The following is a 22,381-nucleotide window of genomic DNA, read 5'->3' on the forward strand; positions in this document are numbered from 1 at the left end:
CTTTTATGTTTTAGTTTTGTTTATGCAATTTTTAAATGTCACATGTAATTCCTTTTTAATAAATAGGTTGCAAGGGAGAAATATGGTTTAACAATCAGCAGGTACATTTTGTCCCGACTCGACCTAGCTTCCCTCAGGCAAAGTCCATAATCGGTCTGGTTGCATCAGCAAACTTGTTTTTTCATTCTCAGTCCCTAATTGCCTTTTTGCTCAGCTCTTTTTTCTACCAAGAAATGCCTGTAATGACTCTGACATGCTACACCTGTCAATCTAGCCTGGGGATCAAACTGCCCTCAAATACTACAAGTCTAGATTATTATCTCCATCCTGGACCACATTGCACTGTTTTATAACCAGGACCAGTGATCGCTCCAGGAGATGAACATCATGGTCAAGTATCAGTGATTTCGCCTTCGACTTAAACAAAGAATAGAAATCAGATTTGGGTTAAAGTCACATATTTTACTTGCAAGTCAGAAAGAAAAGTACAGAGTTTACATGCCTGTCTTATTCCTTTCTGACGCACACATATTTTAGAAGCCTGTAATATTTTCGTTGCGGTTTCACCAGCCATTAATCTTGCTCCAAAAGTTTCAACCAAAGATACACTTCATTGAGTTATTATCGCTCAAGATCACAGCGACAGTTTACTCTGAAACAAAGTAAGCTGTACTCTCCACATTCCTTCCCCCACACATTCAGACATTCAGTGAGGGAATATGCTATTAAGTAAATTTGATAAACATAATTTAGCTCAGGCCTTTCCCGTAACAATTTTATTATATTATTTTATATATTATATATGATAAACAAATGTGTGATGAAGGGTGAATCTAACTAGCTAGCTTACTACTAGCATAGTAAGTAAGTAAGTCATTTTTATTTGTATAGCGCTTTTCTAGACCAGAGTCACAAAGCGCTTAAACAATCAAAACAATATTCAATAAAGTATATACTTTAAAGATCAAGATAAAACTGAGAACACAACAGGAGCTTTTCCAAAATCAAGGAAAAGCCTGAACAAATAAAAACGTCTTAAGATGTTTCTTGAACCACTACTAGCATAATTCAGGTTTGTTTCTATTGAAATATTGCATTTGCTCAGCCTCACTATGTTCATTTGTCAACAAAAGAGATAGCCAATTGCTACCGTAATGCCATTATATGTTATTTTCTTAGTTAAAATAAGGATTTTAATAAAATATTTAGGGTTGATGTAGTAGTTGTTAGATGTGGCAACAACTATATATATATATTTTTTTTTTATTATCAAACCATGTGAAGTATGCTAAATTAGGGAACTTGAAGGCTAAAGCTATCTGTAGCCCGTTTACTAGCGACCATCCATATGCTGAGTGATAGTTGCCCTATATAACCTTGGAATGTGAATTAATAGGCATCATAATGACAGCGGGAAAACAAAATTTCCTCAATCATATATGTGATTGCAGCCCTGTTTCCGGGCTCAATATCCAGAAGGGAACCGCAAGAGTAATTACGTCATCTAAATGCTAAAGTGGAAATGGGACGCTCAACGTTCTATTCAATTGAATTAGGTAGAAAAGGAAGCTCATCTTGGACTTGGAGGGATTCGCTGAGGATCCGCTGGCATGGAGAACAGAGACCAAATGTATTCTGACGCAAAAAAAAAAAAAAAAAAACGCAGCAAAAAACGGCTCAGAGAGTGGCGGCTTTTCACGAGCGGCGGGTAAACAGTGCGAGGAGCTTCAGCTGGGCCAGAGTGGGGTAGCAGCTTGTTAGAGGATCTCACACAGCTGAGCAGCCTTCTGTGGCCGCGTCCCGGACGCTGCAGGGTGGAGGACGGGTTCTGTCCTTGTAACACTGCTGTAGCTCCCCCGGCACTGTCAGGGCCTGAGTGACAACCACCCACTGCCCCCCGCCTCCCTTCATTTGCATGAATATACTATTTATATTCCCGCCCTGTGAAAGAGTTCCTGCTTAATTATTTTTGACTTGAACTGAACCCACAAAGAGATCACGCAAACATTAACTCTGGATTCCTAGATTTTCATTGGACGTCATTGTTTTTCTTGAAAAATCGAAATAAAGGCACATCCTAAATTTTCCCTCAAAATATTTTTGTCATTTCGCTTAAAACTTCTCAGAAGCTCAGTCCTGTTGTGAAATACCTTTTGATTTACTGGTCTAGTGAGGTGTTGCAAAAAATGGGTGGAGACCCAGGGGCAGACCTAGAAGCAGATTATAAGTATTTTTGTTATTGGTTGTCCTTGGATCATCAAAAGTCTGGAGGTTACTGCTACCGTGACAACCAATCTCTGACAAACATATTTGTAAAATGAAAATAAAATTACAAATATTCCAAAATAAGGGTTGAAATCTCAGCTAGGGTATTTTTTTTCTTTCATAAACCCCCCCCCCAAAAAACAAATATTTTTGAGTGCAAAAGAACACTTGCTAAAAAGTAACGAATCAATCTGATGTCGACTGCCTCAAACATATATATCAACACATTATCTAGTTTTGATCACGCGTGGCTACTGAAACTTGCGAGGAGAGGCATCTTATTATACACAGTACTACGTTGGTTCCATCTCTACCCTTGGCAGAGGTATGCACTGTCGTAGTCCTTCTATTCTATCGTTTTAGGGATGCTAAATAACATCCATGACACCTCATTAAAACATCATAGTTGGTTACAGTAACTCTTTTTTTCCGACTTAAAGTCAACTTAAATCGTGGAAATAGTTTTTTATTTATTTTAATAATTTGTGTATGAAGAGATGCTTAGTGGATGTACGCTTTTCATAGACGATTTAGATGTAATTCTATGCTCAATGAAAGGCCGTAAAGAAGGATCAGCTAATGTCTAGATACCGCTAACAGCTGAGCTAATGTCTACAGTACATACTTTCCTTTCACTCCACCATATTATTTTTTTTAAAACATGTGTCAAACACTTTGTTATCTCAATATATTCATCTTGTAATTTTTAAAAATGCAGTTTTCCAACGTACTAAAAAGGAGGATGCTAACGACTAGCACCAATGCTAACACAAGCGCCGGCTTCTGCTGGCTGTTGCTTTAAATCCTCACGTATCTGTCCCGCAGGGCTCGTATAGTTCTTAGTGGTGATGTTGCTTTGTTTAAAGCTGCTGTTGAAGATTCCCGACTGAGTGGAGAGAGAATATGTGACGTGTTTTATTCAATTCACACACGGCAAATGTAGGAACCCATTGAAGAACATTTGTGAAGGACACCGTGATGATGAGCTCTAATCCTTCTCCTGCTGTTTCAAAAAATTTCCGAACGTGTGCAGGACGCCGTGACAAAAACAACACCTCGCCTCTTCCCAAAGACCACCGAGGATATCTGGGCTGCCGTTTCACTTTCATGTCCTCGACAAAATGTGTTGTTTTTTTTTTTCGATTCGTGTAAACTGACTGTTTCTCTGACATATTGTGTCCTCGGAGCTTCTGAAGCCCTTCGGCCACTCTTCTTCAACTTGTGTGTAATTATGTCCTTTTGTGTGGAACTAAAAAACACTCTGGCGGAACGACATCAAGACGGTACCGAGTAATTACAGCCTGACGACAATAATGAAAGTCTTTGTTTCTGTGAGTTATGCATAAAGAACTATAATACTAGTGTTTGTCAGCGGCCGTCCGGATTGATCTCTTTGTGAAGTCTGGAAGATTATTTTCCAAATTGTTAAAATGCTGTTCACAAACAAGCGACAATATTTTAAAAGCCAGACCGAAGGCAGTTAAATAATCAATGGGGTAGATATTGTAGACAACATAATAATAATAATATAGTGTTTATTTTATAGGATAATGTTAATAGTGTATTGATATAATATTACATATTTACACATGTGTATTTCTTTTCTTAGACACAGATCTGAATTAAAAAACGAATAATGAAGAAAAAACAAAACAATGATTTAAAAGATAGAAATAAAGAGTTAAATGATTAATTTAAATACTTTTAAATATGTAATTCTAAAGTAAACATGATTAAAATATATATTAATAATGACAGGAAATATGAAATTCCATAGAACATTAAAAGAAAATACTAATTTTTTATACATAATACAAAAAAACTAAATTATTAGTATGTAAGCACAGACCTCAGAGCCCGAGCTGGGGTATAAGGCTGGGTCAGATCACTGATGTAAGGAGGAGCCTGACTATGAATAGATCTGAAAGTAAGAACCAGAATTTTAAAGTTGATGCTGAAAGAAACTGGCAGCCAGTGAAGAGTTTTAAGGATCGGAGAAATGTGAGTTCTTCTACTAGAGCGGGTCAGAATTCTCAACAATGTAAAACATGGAAGAAAAAAAAGGGGGAAATAATAACGAAAATACAAATGTATTGGTGTAAAATGGTTTAACTTTAAGATTCTTAAGTTGATTACAATTTAATATTAATTTTTTGTAAGAAAGTCCACTTAATACGCACATCTTTATTTACTTGGATAGTTTTTCTTTAGATCATTGAGCTGGCAAAATAAAATGTTTCTACCTGTTAATAATTTCATTAATATGACTATATTAATCATGAATTATCCACTTAATCAACAAAACTCTTCTTTCTCTCCTCCACCTCAACCTTAATACTTGAACTTTCAACTCTGTGACCTGAGCTTTTCAATTGTTTCTCAGAACTTGAATCAAATAGTATTAGTTACTAAACCATGCAGTGAGACAGGCGTGTAAATGATTAATCAACAGCTGCTCGAGCCCAACACTTTCTCACATTAGTTGAAATAAACGACAGTAAGCGATGAAAAGAGGCCCGAATGGGTAACTGGGTCAAATTATTCTCTTGTTTCATGCAAAAGAAAAGTGATAAATATTTCAGACGTGTAATCAGAAGTGTATATAATTATCGTAGTCGTTGCTTCCATTCATTATTTATGCTCTTCGTTCTTGCAAACGTTGTTTGACATCAATCTTTTTCTGTTAGTAACTGTTTTTTTTCGGGGATTTACAACTAATGCTGCTGGTACAGATATGAAAAAAAGGTTCACTGTGTGAGAAAAAAGGAAAAATGTGTCCATAAAGTATTCAGGAATATTATAAGATGTTGGACACTGTTTGCAAAAACATACACATGCAATGAGTTAAAATATAACAAACAATAAATATAAGTGTTTATTCAAAGTCAAGGTCTGATCTTTATATCTTTTAAATACCTTTTTTTTTTTACTATAAAATTAAATCCATAGCATCATTTTTATTTAAAAACTAAAATAGTCCTAACTAATTAAATGTGTTTTGTGCCTCTAGATGTGTTGGTGATACATAGTGTGTGGGGGGGGTTATTATTATTTTTCGTGATTTATCATATAAAAAAACATATTTTTAAAATTTACACAAGTATAGATATTTATTAAATCATAAAATACTGATTTTAAAACGACCTTTTTGCCTCTTTATTTTCATGTATTTTAAATTTTAATGTGTACACAAATATCTTAATTGAAGGATATATTCAATATGGAATAATAAATATAAGACGGATATATTAATAGTTGTTCTTCACATTTGGCGTATATTGTATTTTCTTAGGTGTTAAAAACAAGGGAGTGGAAAATATATTGTTCTGTACAATACAATTGAAAACAAGAACGTGCAGAATATAATAAAAGGATTGAAAAAAAACGTCATATAAAAAGCCCTAAATGGCCAATTCTTTTAAACATAACATGATAAATATCCTCAATTTAAGACTCGAGGTTGAAAATGCTGTAAAACTCGACCAGGGCTTTTACTTGATCGCCTCGGTCATGTGATTTATCTAACTCTAGCTTGTAAAGTCAGTTTAAATGGCCGTTCACGTCTCATCTCGTCACTTATCTATTCTAGCAGGAGGACTAAAAGCATGACTCACCCATCATGCTACCTGTGAATAACAACTCTGCCGCCCTAAATGTTTTATTGTGGCCCTATTTTAGGTCATTCATGAGGCTTCAAATGGCTTCTTACTTCTGTGACGTTTTGGAATCGCTTTCTGATAGCATTAGCTGTTGAACTTATCTTCCCTGCCGAGTCAGCAACTTTTAAATGCCTGGTATCCCATATTGAACTCTGAGCTGCATATATACATGACACGGATATCTGCGGGAGCCGCGGGGTCTGCAACGTGAGTGAGAAAATTATTTATGAGAAATGATTCCTATAATTATTTATATTATTTGCTCCTATAATATATAAAAAAGTCTAAGTACAGGACAAAAATCGCCAACACTTCAAATTTACATTCATTTTCACAGAGCAAATGTCAGTATTATCAATAAATTGATTCAAAAAATGTATTTTTCTCAAAAAAAGCTGTATAATAACATAATAATAATACTATTACAAGTTCAGCTCTCTTGATATATTTATCTACTGATTCTCTATCAACAGAATTTCATATTTTACACCCTTAGATCACTTTCTTGACCATGATTATGTAAGTACTTACTTGTACTACAAGTAACAACTGCTGTGAGATTATGGCAATGACTGGGGACAAGAGGATACAGTTTTTCTGCAGCAGGTTGTATAGCTCATGTTTGGACATATTTTGGTTTCAAAACAAATTGCGTAGTAAAAATAAGTAGAGCTTAGTAGAAGACTATACAGATTTAAAAGAAAGTGTTTTAAGTTAGCACCTGCAGAAAAGCCTTTCACAGTTTGTGCACTTTATTCTGGACATTCTGGACATTGCATATATACACCATTAAATGTTCAATAAAAGGAGCTTCAAAAAATGTTTTTTGCAACTTTCAAAACGTTTTCAGCATTTTACTGAAAATCTTTCGCTGCAGATCCACCTAAACATAGAGCAAATTCAACGCGAGTCAAGAGCTACACAGACTCCTCAGTACAATTCACTTCTAGAAAACTTCTTACACTTCTGGATACGGAAAACAATAAAATCTGAAATTTTGACAAGTATATTCACAATATACAGTGTATGGAATTTTTTACTGTTAGTGTCTTTCGGGGAGTTTTTTTTTATTTTGCATACACGGGTAAGATAGAAAATAACATGGAATTTTCAAAAATTAAATTAAATTACATGCATAATGAGTTCACTGAGAGGGAGTGAGGTGAAAAGAAATCAGTCTTGGAGAGTGATAGTGTTTATTATGTTTAAAATAAAGGTGATTTTATTTTTATTGGAATGCCAGGGGAGTGGTTTTGTGCCACATTTTAAATTGTATTGCTCATTTATAGCAATTTATTTTTTATACACACACCTTCTGAACAATTCTAAACTGAAAAAGGAAGACAATCAGGGTGATGTCGTTTACAAACATAGGAATACTGTTATTACTAATAATTGCTTATAATCCATGTTTAAATTATTGTAATTTATAATATTGTTATAAAATAATTCAAATTAATATTTAACCTAATTGATGATTATTCTTTAAAAGTCCCCCCATAAATTAAAATAAAATAACGTTTTTCTGAAGATAATTAGCCGACATGTGATTGATGTCACACCTTGATGTCACGAACGAACCTGCTGAAAAGATAAATGATCAAAAAGTATCTATTATTCCACAGCCTTGAATTCTTCACCTCTGAAGGCCTGAAAGCCTCAGGAGGCAATAAAAGTGATGTTAATATAATGCCGAAAACAAAGACCGTGAAATGCATTGTGAGTGTGTGTGTGTGTGAGAGAGAGTGCATGTGTGTGCTCGGAATGAAGTGAGTCCCTAAAGAACGTTAAGAAAAAAAGCCACCAAAAAGATATATATTTTCAACAATAACCCAAATCTAGGGTCGTAAAAACCACTTCCAAGTGGGAGGAAAACCAGCAGAACTCTGTAATGTATAGGAAGATGAATCCCATTGTCTATTTTTGTTATCAGGACTCGGGAGGTAAGACGTGTACATCCCGGCCGCGGTAATTGTGTTTGTCCATAGACTTCATGGTCCGCAGGCTTAATCAAAAAAAAAAAAAGAAGTGATAGCTCCTCGACTAGTCCTTTTAAAAGGAAAATTAATGAGAGTAAAGGAGTCGAGCGGGGACCAATAACGGTGTGGAACATTGGCTACAATCGCCGTGTTCTCCTACAATGTAACCCCGAGAAACCTGCTCGGGTGAACTGTAGATAAGAGGCACGAAGGCTTTAAGCTCGCTGGAGCGTTAAGAGAAAGAAAATCATGGAGGACGAGAGCGACTCTTCGTCTGTATCGGAGATTCTTTAAACTGTAAAAAAAAAAAAATGCTGGTCTTAAAGTTATAGTACTTATATAATTCGCTCATTTTTTTACTCACCCTAATTTCGATTACAGGTTGGGATTAGGAGTAATCCTGTTATTTTTGTAGATACAACGACCACTATTGTTCATCCTTGTCCAAAAAGACAACAAAAAGACTTGTTAAAAACATCCAAATACCTCCATACTTCTAGTCCATCTTCATAATGTCCCTTTTGTAATGAAACCTCAACATAAGAATTTTTTTTAAAATGTTTTTTTATTAAGTCTGTGTATTTTTAAGATTGTTTGTAGCAGAAGCTAAAATGCTAACGTGCTACACAGACAGGAAACACTTGAGAGTTCCCAGTGTAGACAGTAGACACTGTTTTATTGGACAAGAAGGACGAAAAAAAGTGGGCGACGTTCACATATGGACGTACTTTTCTCCATATAAATCCGAAAAGGAACTATTCTGAGATGGTTTAGTGGTTCCTAATCCCTGGTTTGGGGACCAATACCGGTCCGTGAGGAATTTGTTACCAGGCCTTACAGAAAGAAAACACAATTTATATACCTTCTGTTATCCTGTCTCAAAGACTTTTATTTTAAAAAGATGTATATTTTTTTCCTCTTCAAAGTAACATTAGCTTGTGACTTTTAACACATCAAGATGTTTGTTTCAGTCAAGTTTACTATAGAAAAAAACTGGTAATCAAGTGAAAATATGTTTTTATTTGATGTTTGGTCCGTGAATATAATGCCGACAATAAACTGATCCGGACACAAAAAGGGTAAGGACCCCCGCCCTTAGTCAACATGTAGATCAGTTGAAAACGAGTGGAATTTAAATTTTGGGCAAACCATACCTTCAAATATCGTGATGGCTTTTAGCCATTTTTTCAAAATGATCACTATTATTTTTGTCTTTCAATAAATAGAGTATACAATTAAATATTTCTATTTTATTTTGTGATTAACATGCAAATATTCACAGCTCTATCTCTCAGTTATTAAATTCTCTGAAACAATGAGTTCCTGGGCGATTACTCAGGACAAGAGGATACAGTCGACTACAGCAGCTTTTAAAGCTAATATTTGGACATATTATGTTTTGAAACAAATGAAAATATATCACGACTTCGTCTGTAAATTCTGCAACACCAGAGTCAAGTACTCGACAATACTACAAATATATCCTTGTTCCAACAGTATCGTAATAAATCGTATTGTTTGCGCTGTATCATGATATTTATCTCATTGATTCTTGCCAATACAAACCCATACCGATGAGAGACATGAGCCTTTAAACTGGAGCTGTAGAAAACATGTGTGTAAAAGTGTGTTTCGCCACATTGATGTTCGACACCAGTTAGTGGAGAGAACGGGGTCGCTGCTCCCACCAGTGGCTGAAGAATGGTGAAGAAATCGATGTGAGAGAAGACGGTGCTTCAAGGTTAGCCGGTATCGACGTGTTGTGAATACTCTGTCAAAGTCTTTGCCATTTCCCATCGAGGGTTGCCACAGCAAGTCAGCCTCCTCTGGTTTAACCTTTTGTCATGTCCTCCTTTAAAGCATCCATCAATGTCACGGTTGTCTCTCCTTCTTTTCTGGCGAAGTCTACATTCTTCTGACTCCAGTCTCTATCTTTTTAAGAGTTTTTAAACCGACCAAAACTTATCATCGTTATCAAAACCTTCCTATCAAACTTGTCTTGAACTCCTCTGTCCTCTCTACCTGTTCCACCCTATCTGCACTCTCTTCTTCACCTCCTTTGACCACTTTAAATCTCAGAGACTCACCTTTTTTAACTTTCTAGCTACAGTCCATCGTCCGCAAACACGTCCTGAGCTACCCTCACATAATTCTCTTCTGTTTTTAGAAAATAAATATATTAAAACCTCTAGATCGGACCTTTCTTGTGTGTCCTGTGAAAGTGAAAATGAAGTGAAAGTAAAAGTGACATGGGGAAAGTTGCAGCCAAGGAGGGAGGAGGTGGCCCTTTGACCTCTTGAGTGTCGCATGAATACAGTCAAAGTATGAATGCATCTTATAGCTATCTAAAAAAATTGTATTTTGAATGTATTTTTATGATTCTTTTTAACATATAACATCATCCCATGTTTTCTTGAGGGACTGTTTTCCTTTTTTCACATTTTGGTCAGTATTTATTTTTCCTCAAATGATATTTGAAGTAAATTAAAGTCTTATTTGGCTTTGTTCAAACATGTCAGTCACAGTTATTTTTGTGTTGCAATTAAACCTCCTGCTGCTAGATGGCAGCAGTTATTATGTCCCTCGTGACTAATGGTACATGAAATCCAGTGGATGACTGAGGACAAAAGGATACATTCGACTCCAGCAGCTTTAAAAGCTGATATTTGGACATGTTTTTTTTTCAAAACAAATGAAAGCAGTTACGACTTCTTCAAGAGTCATGTGGTCAATAAATTCTGAAACACCAGAGTCAAGTACTTGACAATACTAAGTAAGTAAATAAGTAAGTAATATTTATTTATATAGCGCTTTTCGAGACCAGGGTCACAAAGCGCTTAAACAATCAAAACAATACTCAAAAAAGTACATACTTTAAAGATCAAGATAATACTGAGAACAACACAGGAGTTCCAGAAAATCAAGGAAAAGCCTGAACAAATAGAAACGTCTTAAGATGTTTCTTGAAGGAGTCAGTAGATCATCAAGCGCAAAGAGAGAGGAAGATCGTTCCAAAGCTTAGGAGCAACAGCCTGAAAAGATTTCTCTCCTCTGGTCCTGAACTTTGTGCGTGGAACCATAAGTAGATTCTGATCCACAGACCTCAGAGCCCGAGCTGGGGTGTAAGGCTGGAAGTACTACAAGTATATCCTTCCTTCCTTTCCTACAGTATCAAAATATATCATAATTTCTCTTATTGTTGCTCCTATATCATGTATTACCATTATGAGTATGTATTTTTCCCTGAAAATGGATGGGTTTTATCATACTTTATGTTTCACGCTCCCTTACAAGCCTCACTGTGGCTCCTGAGAAAAATAATTGCCGGCCCCTGATCTAGAAGATTAAGTAGCTCTTTCAGGAAAGCCCAAATATTTGATAAATATTTTTTTAGCAGCGACTACTTTGGTCTTATTGTGTGTTTGGTCGATGTACAAAGGCTTTTATAACAATCAGTATCTGCTTGAACAAAGAAACTCAAAACAGACTCTCGGATCGGTTTGATGATCACTGAAGTAATGATACTAGATGGAGTTTTTATTTTTTACAATGCTGATTCATTTCACTTTTAAAACCAGACACAATTCGCTTTTTTTCTTTACGGACACATGCGAGGAGCAAACCTGAAGGATAAAATGAACTCCCCTGATTAATTTAGCGATTTTTAGAGTCTGTCATTTTATCGAGCTCTGCTTTTAATTGGCTTTTTCTTAATCGATGAAGAGGAAAACAAGCTCGCCCTGCAAGACGAGGAATTAAATATACCTAAAACAAATCTCCCTTTTTTAACCTTCAGTGCTCAAATGTATCACTATTGAATTTGCATTGAACAGAATCACAGAAAAATGTGTATTTTTAACAGGTTTTTTTTAAACATTTTTGCTGAGCTTGTCAAAAACAATCTGTCCCTCAAGAATCAGTCGCTGTGATATGAGAACAACAGTCCACGAGTCATGAGTTAATTTGGATTATCCCAAGTGTAAATAAGTAGCCCATTAATTCCTTATTAGTATTAATATTTGTTTTCTGCTCAGCTTTTCTCCCTTAAGATTTGGCACACACACACATACACACACACACAAAACTGAGCATGTTTTTCTGTTCCAATATCCTCCACGTCCTTCCCTTTAATACAATATTTATTGTCCCTCACCCCAATTCCCCGGGATGGAAATTGCTAATTATATAAAAAAATATATATATATTATGGAAATGTATACATCTTATAATGGTTGGATCGATTTGGGAATCAGGGAAATAACATAAAATATAGAAGAGAAACTGTTAAAGAAATATATGTAATGTGTAAATAAGTGAAAAAGAAATGTACAGATATGAAACTATAATAATAAATAAGTAAAGGATAGAAAGGCATTACATTACATTCTGTAATAAATGTGCAAATAATATGTTGGCAATTCCAATGTTTTAAGGATTATTTCAATGATTTTAAAACATGTTTTTAATTGGGAATGTTTATATATATATATATATATATATATATATGGAAATGCATAGGTTCATCTATATATGGTATCAATTTTACACACTAAGGAAAATTGAAAATCAAAACATTTATTTGGTTACAAACGTGGAATTAGGTAAATATAATAATTAATATTTAAGAATCAATCAGTTATTTTAAAACATCTAACGTCTAATTGTGTATCTTTAAAAATGTTCTAGTTGTAAAATGTATATAAATATATTGAAAAAACATGACCTCATGTACAATAAATGATAAACACTACGGAGAATTAATTACATATTCGTGGAATTAAGTCAATATAATACAACAATAATGTCTATAAAGACAGCATTATCTTTCTATTCAAATGAATAACATATATTTGCAAAAAAAGGTTTGACTTCAATTATAATCACACTGTGATATATTAGTATGTTAAAATTGGATTCCTATAATATATATTCATGCAACCGTTAAATAAGATCCTACTGTCCCGCCTTGGGAGGTGAACCCGATACGTAAATGCCGAGAGACTTCAAATCATCCTGGAAATTAAAATTATGCTGCAGTAAAACTTCATTCCTATAAGGTTCATTAAAAACCTGGAATTAATGTGAGAAACAGAGTTCAGCAGAAGTACAACTGAGGCTAAGAACGCTTTGAAAATCACACTGTCCTTGAGATACAACACACATTAAAATGTAGAAGAAGTCGCCGCATCAACAATAGCTCACAACAAAAAAATACAACTCCTCGCTGTTGTTCCCGAGGGTTCGTAGATGGAAGCAAACGCTGAACCACACCTCGTTTCAAACATACAGTTATTTTTAAAAAACGCTTTAACTCCCAGAAAAATATCTTCCCATGAAAGAACCTTTGCCGCTAAAGAGAGAGCCTGACATGCTCGACCTATTTTGGCCCCGGAGGCAAACTAATTAATGAGCACTGACCTTCAGCGTGATTCAGACAACGCTTTCAGGCCCTTCTTTTTTTTTTTCTTTTTCCAAGTGTCATAATATTCAATTATACGTTTTGCCAAATTGAGCTGTACCAAGGTTTCACTTGCAGATTTCATGGCATTTAATTTGACAAGGGCGACTCTGCAGCTGCGGCAGAGTTAGCAGTGAGGGACTCTTACGTGGCACTAAATACGCGTTAAAATGACAGATTTATCAGTCAATAAATGTGTCAGCACTTCAGATCCCAAGACGAATCCTCGCAGGGCTCTACATCTCTGCTGGTGCAATCGAGCTAATAAAAAAAATGTCTTTGAAAAAAGCCTAAAGTAAAAAATGTAAAATCTCTAGATCAAAATAAAGTAAAAATATATGACTCGTACTTTCATTTTGTCTGACTTTTAGTCCTTTTTCACATGTTTGAATAACTTTTATTATATATAAGTTTTTAAGTTTTAAGTTATAAGTTTTATTATCGGTATAGAAGTTAAGCTATGGTTGATTAAATATTAAAGATTTTTACTTTTTAAAGATGTATTTATTCAACCAAGACGAATTCTATGTAGTGGATTGTCATGCTGGGACAAAATAAATGTTTCATTTTATACATTTCGGGAATCGTCTCCTCTTTTAACTTTAAGAAATAGCAGTTAGCTAGAATGCTAACTAGTGGCTCTCTGTGTAGCAGCTGGTGTTTTTCAGTGTCGAGCAATTTAAACATTTGTATTTAGGTTTGATTTTGGACAACACATAATAAAGTGATCAGTTGCACGTTCACCTAAAAGTAATTCAAAAATGAACTTGTTAGATATGTTTCGTATCTAGAATGCTAATGTTAACTATACGTTAGTCACATTGGTTAGTTCCTGGAAACATATGATGAAAAAGAAAACTTGACCAAATGGATCATTTAATTAAGTTTTGTCGGATTCACTTATTTACCAATTGTTGCCAATTCGTTCTTTTTTCTTTTATAATAATTTGTTTATTTGTATATATATGTTTTTTTTTTGTCAACTTAAATTTAGACTTTAATTGCAATTTTTTTATCTGTTTTTTTCTCTTCAAAGTCCTCGTATCCGAGCCTGAAACAGTCCTGTGTCCTTTTCTTCTGTCAAAACATGTTTACGTCTCTTCAGACGGGAGAGTTGCCGGGAAACATTTCGCACACCAAAACCGACTTGTTAAATTGCAATTCATCCCGGCTGTCAATATTTCATGACCTTCCGAGACACGCTTATTCCCGGGGATGGTCCCGTCTCCGATTAAACTGTGAGACTCTTCGGGTGCACGGCTGCAAAACATCTACCTTCTCGCCCCAAATAAAAGCCAACCTCGGTGGTCCTGCATCAGCAGCAGGAGCCTCGGTGGAAGCCGCAACTCCCCGAAGACTCACGTGGTGGAGATGAAATTGGGCCAAACATGTGTCTGCTCCCTGCGGAGGAACACCTTTTTAAAAGCGGATAAGCTCTTTTGCTTTCATACAAATTATCTCTTTGCTTACTGCCGAATCAAAAGAGAGACAAACAATTTATCCGTGTTTACAGGACGATGTGTGTCTGTTTAAATAGTCAAGCGTAGGCGTACATCTATTCTAAAATATGATGTTTTCCCATTTGGTAGCTATAAAACGGCATTCTTGCCTTTGCTTTTTTGGTTTAAAAACATTTGTACGGTGGCTCTGAGGTTCAGACTGTTGAGTCTGGGGTTAAGGCTTTACTTTATTTTACTTTATTTTATATTTAAGCTGTTCAAATGTGGGTAATTAATTAGATAAATACTGCAGACATGTCCCTCTAGTGAAGCTCCACACATTGGGGTTTCATGAAGCTTCATAATACGTTCTGAAAAAACACTTCAATAAACTAAATTGGCGAGTAACCGTTACATTTTCACTAATTAAACATATGTTAAGGCCTCAGAATTCCTTCTTGTGCACTTTAAAAACCTTTTACAAACTGATAATAATATCTTATACGTTCTCACACAGTTAATATACTCTCAAAACATAATATAATAAAAAGCATAACAGTGGTATTTATAGTTATATAAATAGTTTTAAAGTGATTAAAAATTAAAAATTACACTGATTTTCTACTCACCCTCGTGTCAAGTTAGGGTTAAGATTATTTTCAGAGTAATCTGTTCCTTTTTAGAGTTATAGGTAAAAATGTTAGTCCATTGTAACATAATGACTCGAGCTCATTTTCATCTTTGTCCAAAAATAAACTTAAAAACATGCATACTGCTCATCTGTAACGCCCCTCTTGTATCGAAGCCATGGTGTGAGAAATTGTTCTGAAAAAAAATAAAAACAAGTCTAAATTTAAAGCGTGTTTTTAGCGGACGCTACTAGGCTAGCTGCCTAAATCGTGTGCACTGACACTCGCAATGTCTTTGAATGACGTGAGAGACTGAAGACTTGAGCTACAAACAAACTTAAAATATACAGATTTAAGTCTTTTCGGAACAATTCCTGTTGTCGAGGCTTCAATACCAGAGGGACGTTACAGACGAGCAGTATGGAGGTATTTGGATGTTTTTAGGTGTCTTTTTGGACAAATATAACTGAGCTCCAGTCGCTACATTAAAATAAACACCAACATTTTTGTCTATAACTCTAAAAACTCTGAATATAATCCCAACCCTGAGTGTGTGTGTGTTGTTTTTCCGGGTTAAAGGGGAAAGAGTGTGTGTTGTTTTGGTTGTTGAACAGCATCTTTGTTTTTGCCTTTGGCTCTGCTCTCCACAGACCGTCTCATAGCGTAGAACGCTGCAATATTGTACATCTGCTTTGATTGCTCTGCCTCGTCTGTAACTGTTTTCCCTGGAAAACGTTTTTCCTCCTTTTTTATATTCCGACTCATGGACAGTCGATGCTTTGATGTCGGCTAAGCCAATCAAGAGACAATACACAGTGGGCGATTCATCCAGTAGGATTCAGACGCCGAATCCAATGCATATCATTTAACTATATATAAATATGCAGTACTGTATGGAAAAAAAACAGAAGCATGATATGGTTCACTGTGGTTCATTTTGCACCGTCTGCCTCCTTGTATTGTTTGTTCCATCATAACCGAGTCGTCGCTTGTAGCGATGGAGACATGAATAATTGCCGCAGTGAGACGACAAATGAAAGCGTTATGTGGCCTTTTCTGCTTCATAGAAGTCCCAAACTTTGAAGGCGTCCGAAATACCGATGGCTTCCTCGGCCCTTATGACTCGTCGACAATTCGACAATTCATCTGGAAAAACGTTCTTATCGCTCTGTGCTTTCTCGCAAGCCTGCAGCGGGACTCGTGCGTCGGGATTTCGGGGGGAAAGGATCTTGTCTGAAGTCGGCAACAAACATCCACGGGGGTACATGGAAGATATCAAGCCGAGTCTTTCTAAAAAGGTAGCGAGATATCGCTCGTTTTTTTTTGTTTGAAGGCGCTTTCCAGTGGAATACCTTTTAATGTGACGGTGGAGTCTTCAGGCTATTTTTTTTAAATAATAATAAAAAATATCAACAAGTTAGTGGAACCAGGAGTGATCACAGATCCATTACACACTCATCCACCAAATCCTTCTCTGTTCTCCGTTAGATTCTTTTTTTTTTAGTGCTATCCAGCGTGACATTTCGGTACAAGTGTTTGAAAAGGGTCCAGCTCCTCACCGCACGTTCTTCTTTTTTTTTTTATGTCTCAGGATGCTGGGAGGCTGAGGAGAGTGGAGGCTGCACCTTGGGCGCCGCGCCATGGAGAACTGACGGGAGCAGCTCTGGATGGAGGCCAAGACACTGGATGGGCGAAGACGAGGGAGCGCACCGTATTGTGGATCGCTTTTGTGCTTTATTTCTCTCTCCCCGCCGAGCCAAAGTAGATGCAAAGTATTCCGCGATGTGCCTGGTTTCCGCCCGTCTGTCATGCGTCACTTCTGGAACAATGGCATAGAGAATAGACAGTCAGGGCTCGCTCAACTCTAGTCAGCGTGTGTGGGTATTTGTTAAAAAAAAAAGCGAAAAAAAAGGAGGTACTGTGTGGTAATCTCTCTTCACTGCTGCGGTGGACATATAAGAACCCACAGGAGATCAAGTCAAGAGTAGCCATGATGGGCCGGATTGATAGCAAGGCACTCTGGTTGTTACTCTTAGCTCGGTTGGCGATAACGGGAATGGCTTTGGAGTACGAGGGCGTCCCGGGTCAGTGGACTCGTTACAGCCAGTGGGACGTGGAGACGACGGGCGAGCTCAGCTTCATCCTGAAGACCAACATCAGCAAAGCCCTGGTGCTCTATCAGGACGACGGCGGGAACTGCGATTTCCTGGAGCTCCTGATCGCCGACGGGAGGCTGCAGCTGCGCTTCACCATCCACTGCGCCGAGCCGGCCTCCATACACACCGAGACCCGCGTCAACGACCTGCGCTGGCACCAGGTCGCGCTCTTGCGCAATTTCAGAGAGACCCGGCTGGTGGTCGACAACGAGGAGAAGTCGGCCGAGGTGCGGTCCAAGAGGAAAGAGATGGTGGCCGTCTCGGACCTCTACGTGGGAGGCATCTCGCCGGACGTGCGTCTGTCGGCGCTGACCTCCAGCACCGTTAAATACGAGCAGCCGTTCCAGGGTTTCGTGGTCAATTTGAAATTCGGCGAGGCTCTGCCGCTGCTGCTCGACGGCCAGGCGGTCCACAGCGACCTGGAGTACCTGTGCGTGTCGCACCCTCCCTGCAACAAAGGCCTGTGCTCCGTCAGCCAAGGAGAAGTCCTCTGTGACTGTGTAAACAGCAGCTACAGGGGGAGGTACTGCCATGAAGGTAAGAACTCTCTTTTCGCTTTCAAGTGATCAGACCTGTGAAGATGATGTTTTTATCTCAAAAATCCCTGTTAAATAGATGAAACTGTACTTCAGTCTAAGTAGACACAAGAACTTGGAGGGCCGGAGAGAGGCAGAAAACCTCCAGGGAAATTCTAAATACGTCTAATTTGATGAAATCTGATTAAACATCAGTTTTACATACAAAGTAAGGGAGATTTCCAGGATCTTAGTTCAACTTTTTAATTGTAAGGGGGCGGACTGAGGGAAAGAGACCCCTTCTGAAAATGAACATTGTCCAGGGAGATATATCAAATTTCAGCTTCTTTTTGTCAATTTAAATGAGCAGAAAGGGGGGCAGAAGACCCCCCTGAAATTTAAAATATATCCAATATCAAAGGAATTTAAAAGATATGCGTTACATGCAAAGTTGGAGATAAGTGGCCCAAAATATCCCTTTTTTTATCACTCTTTATTTAACATTTTTGAAGTATCCACACAGACAGAAAGAACGAAAACTAATACAAAAGAAACAAAAAACAAAAAAACACAACAACAACACAGAAATAAAGTAAAAATACAGTCAGGCAGAGTTATTTGTAAAGAGTTTAAAATTACAATCTTGTATTAATAGAATCCTCTCTTTCATTATATGATGAAAATTCCAATTTCAATGAAATGTATACCATCTTTAATACATATTAAAAGTACAGATTTACATGATTTAAGCTCCTTTTTGGTTATTTAAAATAAATTGTTTTATCTTTTACCTTTTACCTCATATTAACTTTTTTTTTCCTTATACAAGATCTCCACTATTAACAGTATGTAATGACAACAATAACAATGATTGGAATGCTCAATGGATAATTCTAATCTCATGGCTGTGCAAGTATTTAAATTCAGATGGTAAGATTTTTAAATCGCCTTGATAATATTCAAGGCCGGGAGCCAAATCCTTTTATGTGGCCCCCTGGACAGTGGGCTCAAAATCAAAGTAGATTATTGATCTCAGATTGGGGATTGAGTCGATCTTTATTTTTTCCCTCATCGTGGACAACTTAGGTAGTTACAGTTAAAAAATATTAACAATACAAAGGCATTATAATAAGACGACTATAAAATAATAATACTAAATACTACAATAATAATACTAAATACAATAATGACGTAAAAATATAAATGTATCATCAACAAACAAAAATATTTACTTCTGCAAGTACAGAAGTGTATGTGGGGGGTGGGGGGGTTATAAAAACAAAATACAAACTGTAAAAAATAAAACTATTAAAAAGCATGGCGGCGGAAAGTAGCGACCGAATCTCTCCTTCCTGCAGCGTGGATGAATAAATCTGGAACAATCTGAAGAAACAGGTAAATAATCAGAACAGATCCAGAATGAAAAGACAACATTATTGAGAGTTTATTAAAAATACATTATGTTTGGCCCCAAGACCATAACTGCGAAAAGGTTTCGGCCCCCTTGTGTGATTGACTTGTCGAGGAAAAAAGGGGCGAAAGTGAGGCTACAAAGAAAGCCTCGTAACTGCCCTAATGTGTTAAAGATTTGCCACTTAAAGCGTTAACATGTTCCTTAAATAACCCAGTGAAGAGTCTATATACCGTCATCGAGCTGTGGAGAATAATCAATGAAGCACAGCTCGGCTTGTATTCTCAGCACCAGCTGAGCCCGAGAGTCCGGCTCACTCGGCGCCGCTGACAGTTATCTCCTCCAGTCAAAGAGGATAAAAGACTTCCGATGTGACAACCTGTTTCATGTCCTTCTCTTACAAAACATTGTCAGGAGCGAGCGAGGCGTCTTCATGTGTTGCTACTTGTTACTTATCAAACGCAAAGCGCTTCATTAAAGTGGATCTGTTTCGCTTATTTTCCTGCCATCGTCACTGTGGGTCTGTGTGATTCTCATATTCAACATGACTTGAAAGTAAGCCTGTCCAAATACGAACAGACTTCAGATTTACCGTGAAGCTGAGATTAAGCTAAATCAACTCCCCACACGTCATCCTTGAATGTACAGTTTGCAGCTGTCAATTATCTGTAAAGAATATGTTGTAATAATAATAATAAATATGTAAAGATGATGTTTCAATGTTGATATAAATGTAGGAGGGCCCCACTTAAATGCATCTTTAATAGTAGGCGGGCAAATAAACACAGCAGAAAACAGATTTCTTGCTTAAAATTAACACAAAAAAAAGGATTAATAAAAGCAAATAGGAAGTCAATTCTGGTGGGAACCTTCAACATAAGTTACTCACACTTGAGCCTGGCTGTACATCCAGTAATAACTCGACAATAATAAAATTCATAACATTATTTATGATTGTTTATGAATCTAAACCCATTTTTACCTCCGGGCTCTCGCTTCATTTTGTGGAGCCATATTGAGGCGATTTGAACGACTAATGTGTTCATCATGAGATCATAAAGAAGATGAGTTCCTGCCGTGAGTGGAGGAGTTTTAAGTATTTGGAGTTTATGTGCGTCCGACTCAACGATCGGTGGGAGTTTTGATTCACTGCTCAATCTATTTTCTGACCCCTAACTATGGTCATCAATGGAAAGTAAAGAAAAACTGTGAGGAGAAGTTAAAGAGGAGAAACTGTACGGCTGCTCTGCCAGGGATGGTGAGGGTTTTTCTGGGAATTAATTAAGAGGTTGGCGGGTAAATTCCCAGTGGGGCCACATTAAATACTGGCACTGCCATGAGGGGCCATCATGGACCTTTATTTTTTGTATAGTTGTGTGTTGTTGTTGTCAGATAATACAGTAAAATATGAGCGAATAAACAAGAGTCATACGTCGGAAATCAGACAAAATATATAAAATCTAATGTTTATTAAATATATATAATATGAAATCAAATGATATTAATTAGTGACAATTTGATCTTTGAAATTTTCAATGCTACAATGATAATGTTGAAATAAATGCAACAAGTTAAAAAGATTTAAAAATAAATTATTATTTGGAAAAAAAAACGAAAAAAAAATTCTTAGAATTATTTTAAATTTTGTAAATGTATAAGATAAATATATATATAATATGAAAAACTGTAAAAGGATAGATTTTGCATTGAAGTCTATCATATAAATAAAATACAATAAAAAGTTCTGTTTAAGTGTAAAACAAATATTATACAATATTAAGCTAAAACCAAAAATATATATATTTTTTTAAAGGACCATTTAAGAACTATTTTGTGTGATCCAGGTGGAAGCCTCAGGGTATATTTACCTTACCTTACCTTATTAAAGCAACTATGTATATTGTACCTCCTTTGAATTCCCCCAGAGGAGCCACAAAAGGTTTTCTTTACTTTAATATTATTTTTCAGTTTGATATAATATATATTTTATATAAAACTGTGTATATCAAGCAAACTAGCCGATAGAATGATCTAAGTTGTGTGTGAAATGTTGTCGTCTTGCCACGAATTGCCTGTTTCAACACCAAAGATAAGATCTCAATGACTCTGGTCTAGAATCGACCCGGTGCTCGTCTGAATAACTGTGTTTGTTCTTGCGTTGCAGCAGGTGTCCAGCAGGAAGTGCAAGGTAAGACGAACCACTACATATAACGAGCATCATGATACTGACAATGAGCCTCCCTCTTGATGCCGGAGACTCTTACCGCAGCATCGCTCTGTGCGAGTGTGTCCGCTATTATCCGCTTGTTATTGTCAGTTTGGACTGCAGTTCTGACATCCAACAAATTAGGCTGATGGGAGAAAACACTATCATTGGTCACGCGGTCACACGCGATGAGACGTATAATGTGCAAGAGCGCTTATTGTGTATTCATAATGGTGTGCTCAAGGTGACTGAGGAGGTCTCTGGAGTGTGTGGGTGGTGCACAACTCACCGAGGATGCATCACAGGAAACAGGAGACGCTTTTTTTTTTTTTCTTTTTCCTAATTTATTTTTAAATGTATCTTCCGCGTTCCTTTTCTCACTCGAAACTGCCACATCCTCAGCTGTTCCCCGCCGTTAATTATGAGCCCTCGACACCCTCGTGCACTCGTCTAATGCAGATTTAAATACGCTGCCATCAATCCTGCGGCTGATTAGCTCAGCCTTGACATTCATCAACCGCCGCCATTATTTTCATAATGTGACTCGCTTAATGGCGGCATTTTGGTAGGTGCTCTTACAAAAAGTGGGTTCTGATGGGAGGAACAGATTGTCTTTTTGGTGACGCTCGGGCTAATTATCAGCAACATTTACATGATGTTTTTT

The 22,381-nt window shown here is 36.8% G+C and overlaps 1 protein-coding gene across 5 annotated transcripts in view; it reads left to right on the forward strand.

Moving 5' to 3' along the window:
- Window positions 1-22,381, forward strand: part of nrxn2a (neurexin 2a) — a 185,836-nt gene that overhangs the window by 36,459 nt on the left and 126,996 nt on the right. For 4 of the 5 annotated variants that reach the window (XM_087807851.1, XM_087807853.1, XM_087807854.1 and 1 more), the window contains exons 2-3: window positions 17,021-18,122; window positions 21,676-21,699. In XM_087807851.1, the coding sequence (XP_087663977.1) occupies window positions 17,420-18,122; window positions 21,676-21,699 (727 nt within the window). In that variant the 5' untranslated portion in view covers window positions 17,021-17,419. The remainder of the gene's footprint in view (window positions 1-17,020; window positions 18,123-21,675; window positions 21,700-22,381) is intronic. The other variant, XM_087807855.1, reaches the window with a different exon arrangement.

Source organism: Callionymus lyra, chromosome 14 (assembly GCF_982586985.1).
Source record: "Callionymus lyra chromosome 14, fCalLyr1.hap1.1, whole genome shotgun sequence".
Taxonomy (NCBI): Eukaryota; Metazoa; Chordata; class Actinopteri; order Syngnathiformes; family Callionymidae; genus Callionymus; species Callionymus lyra.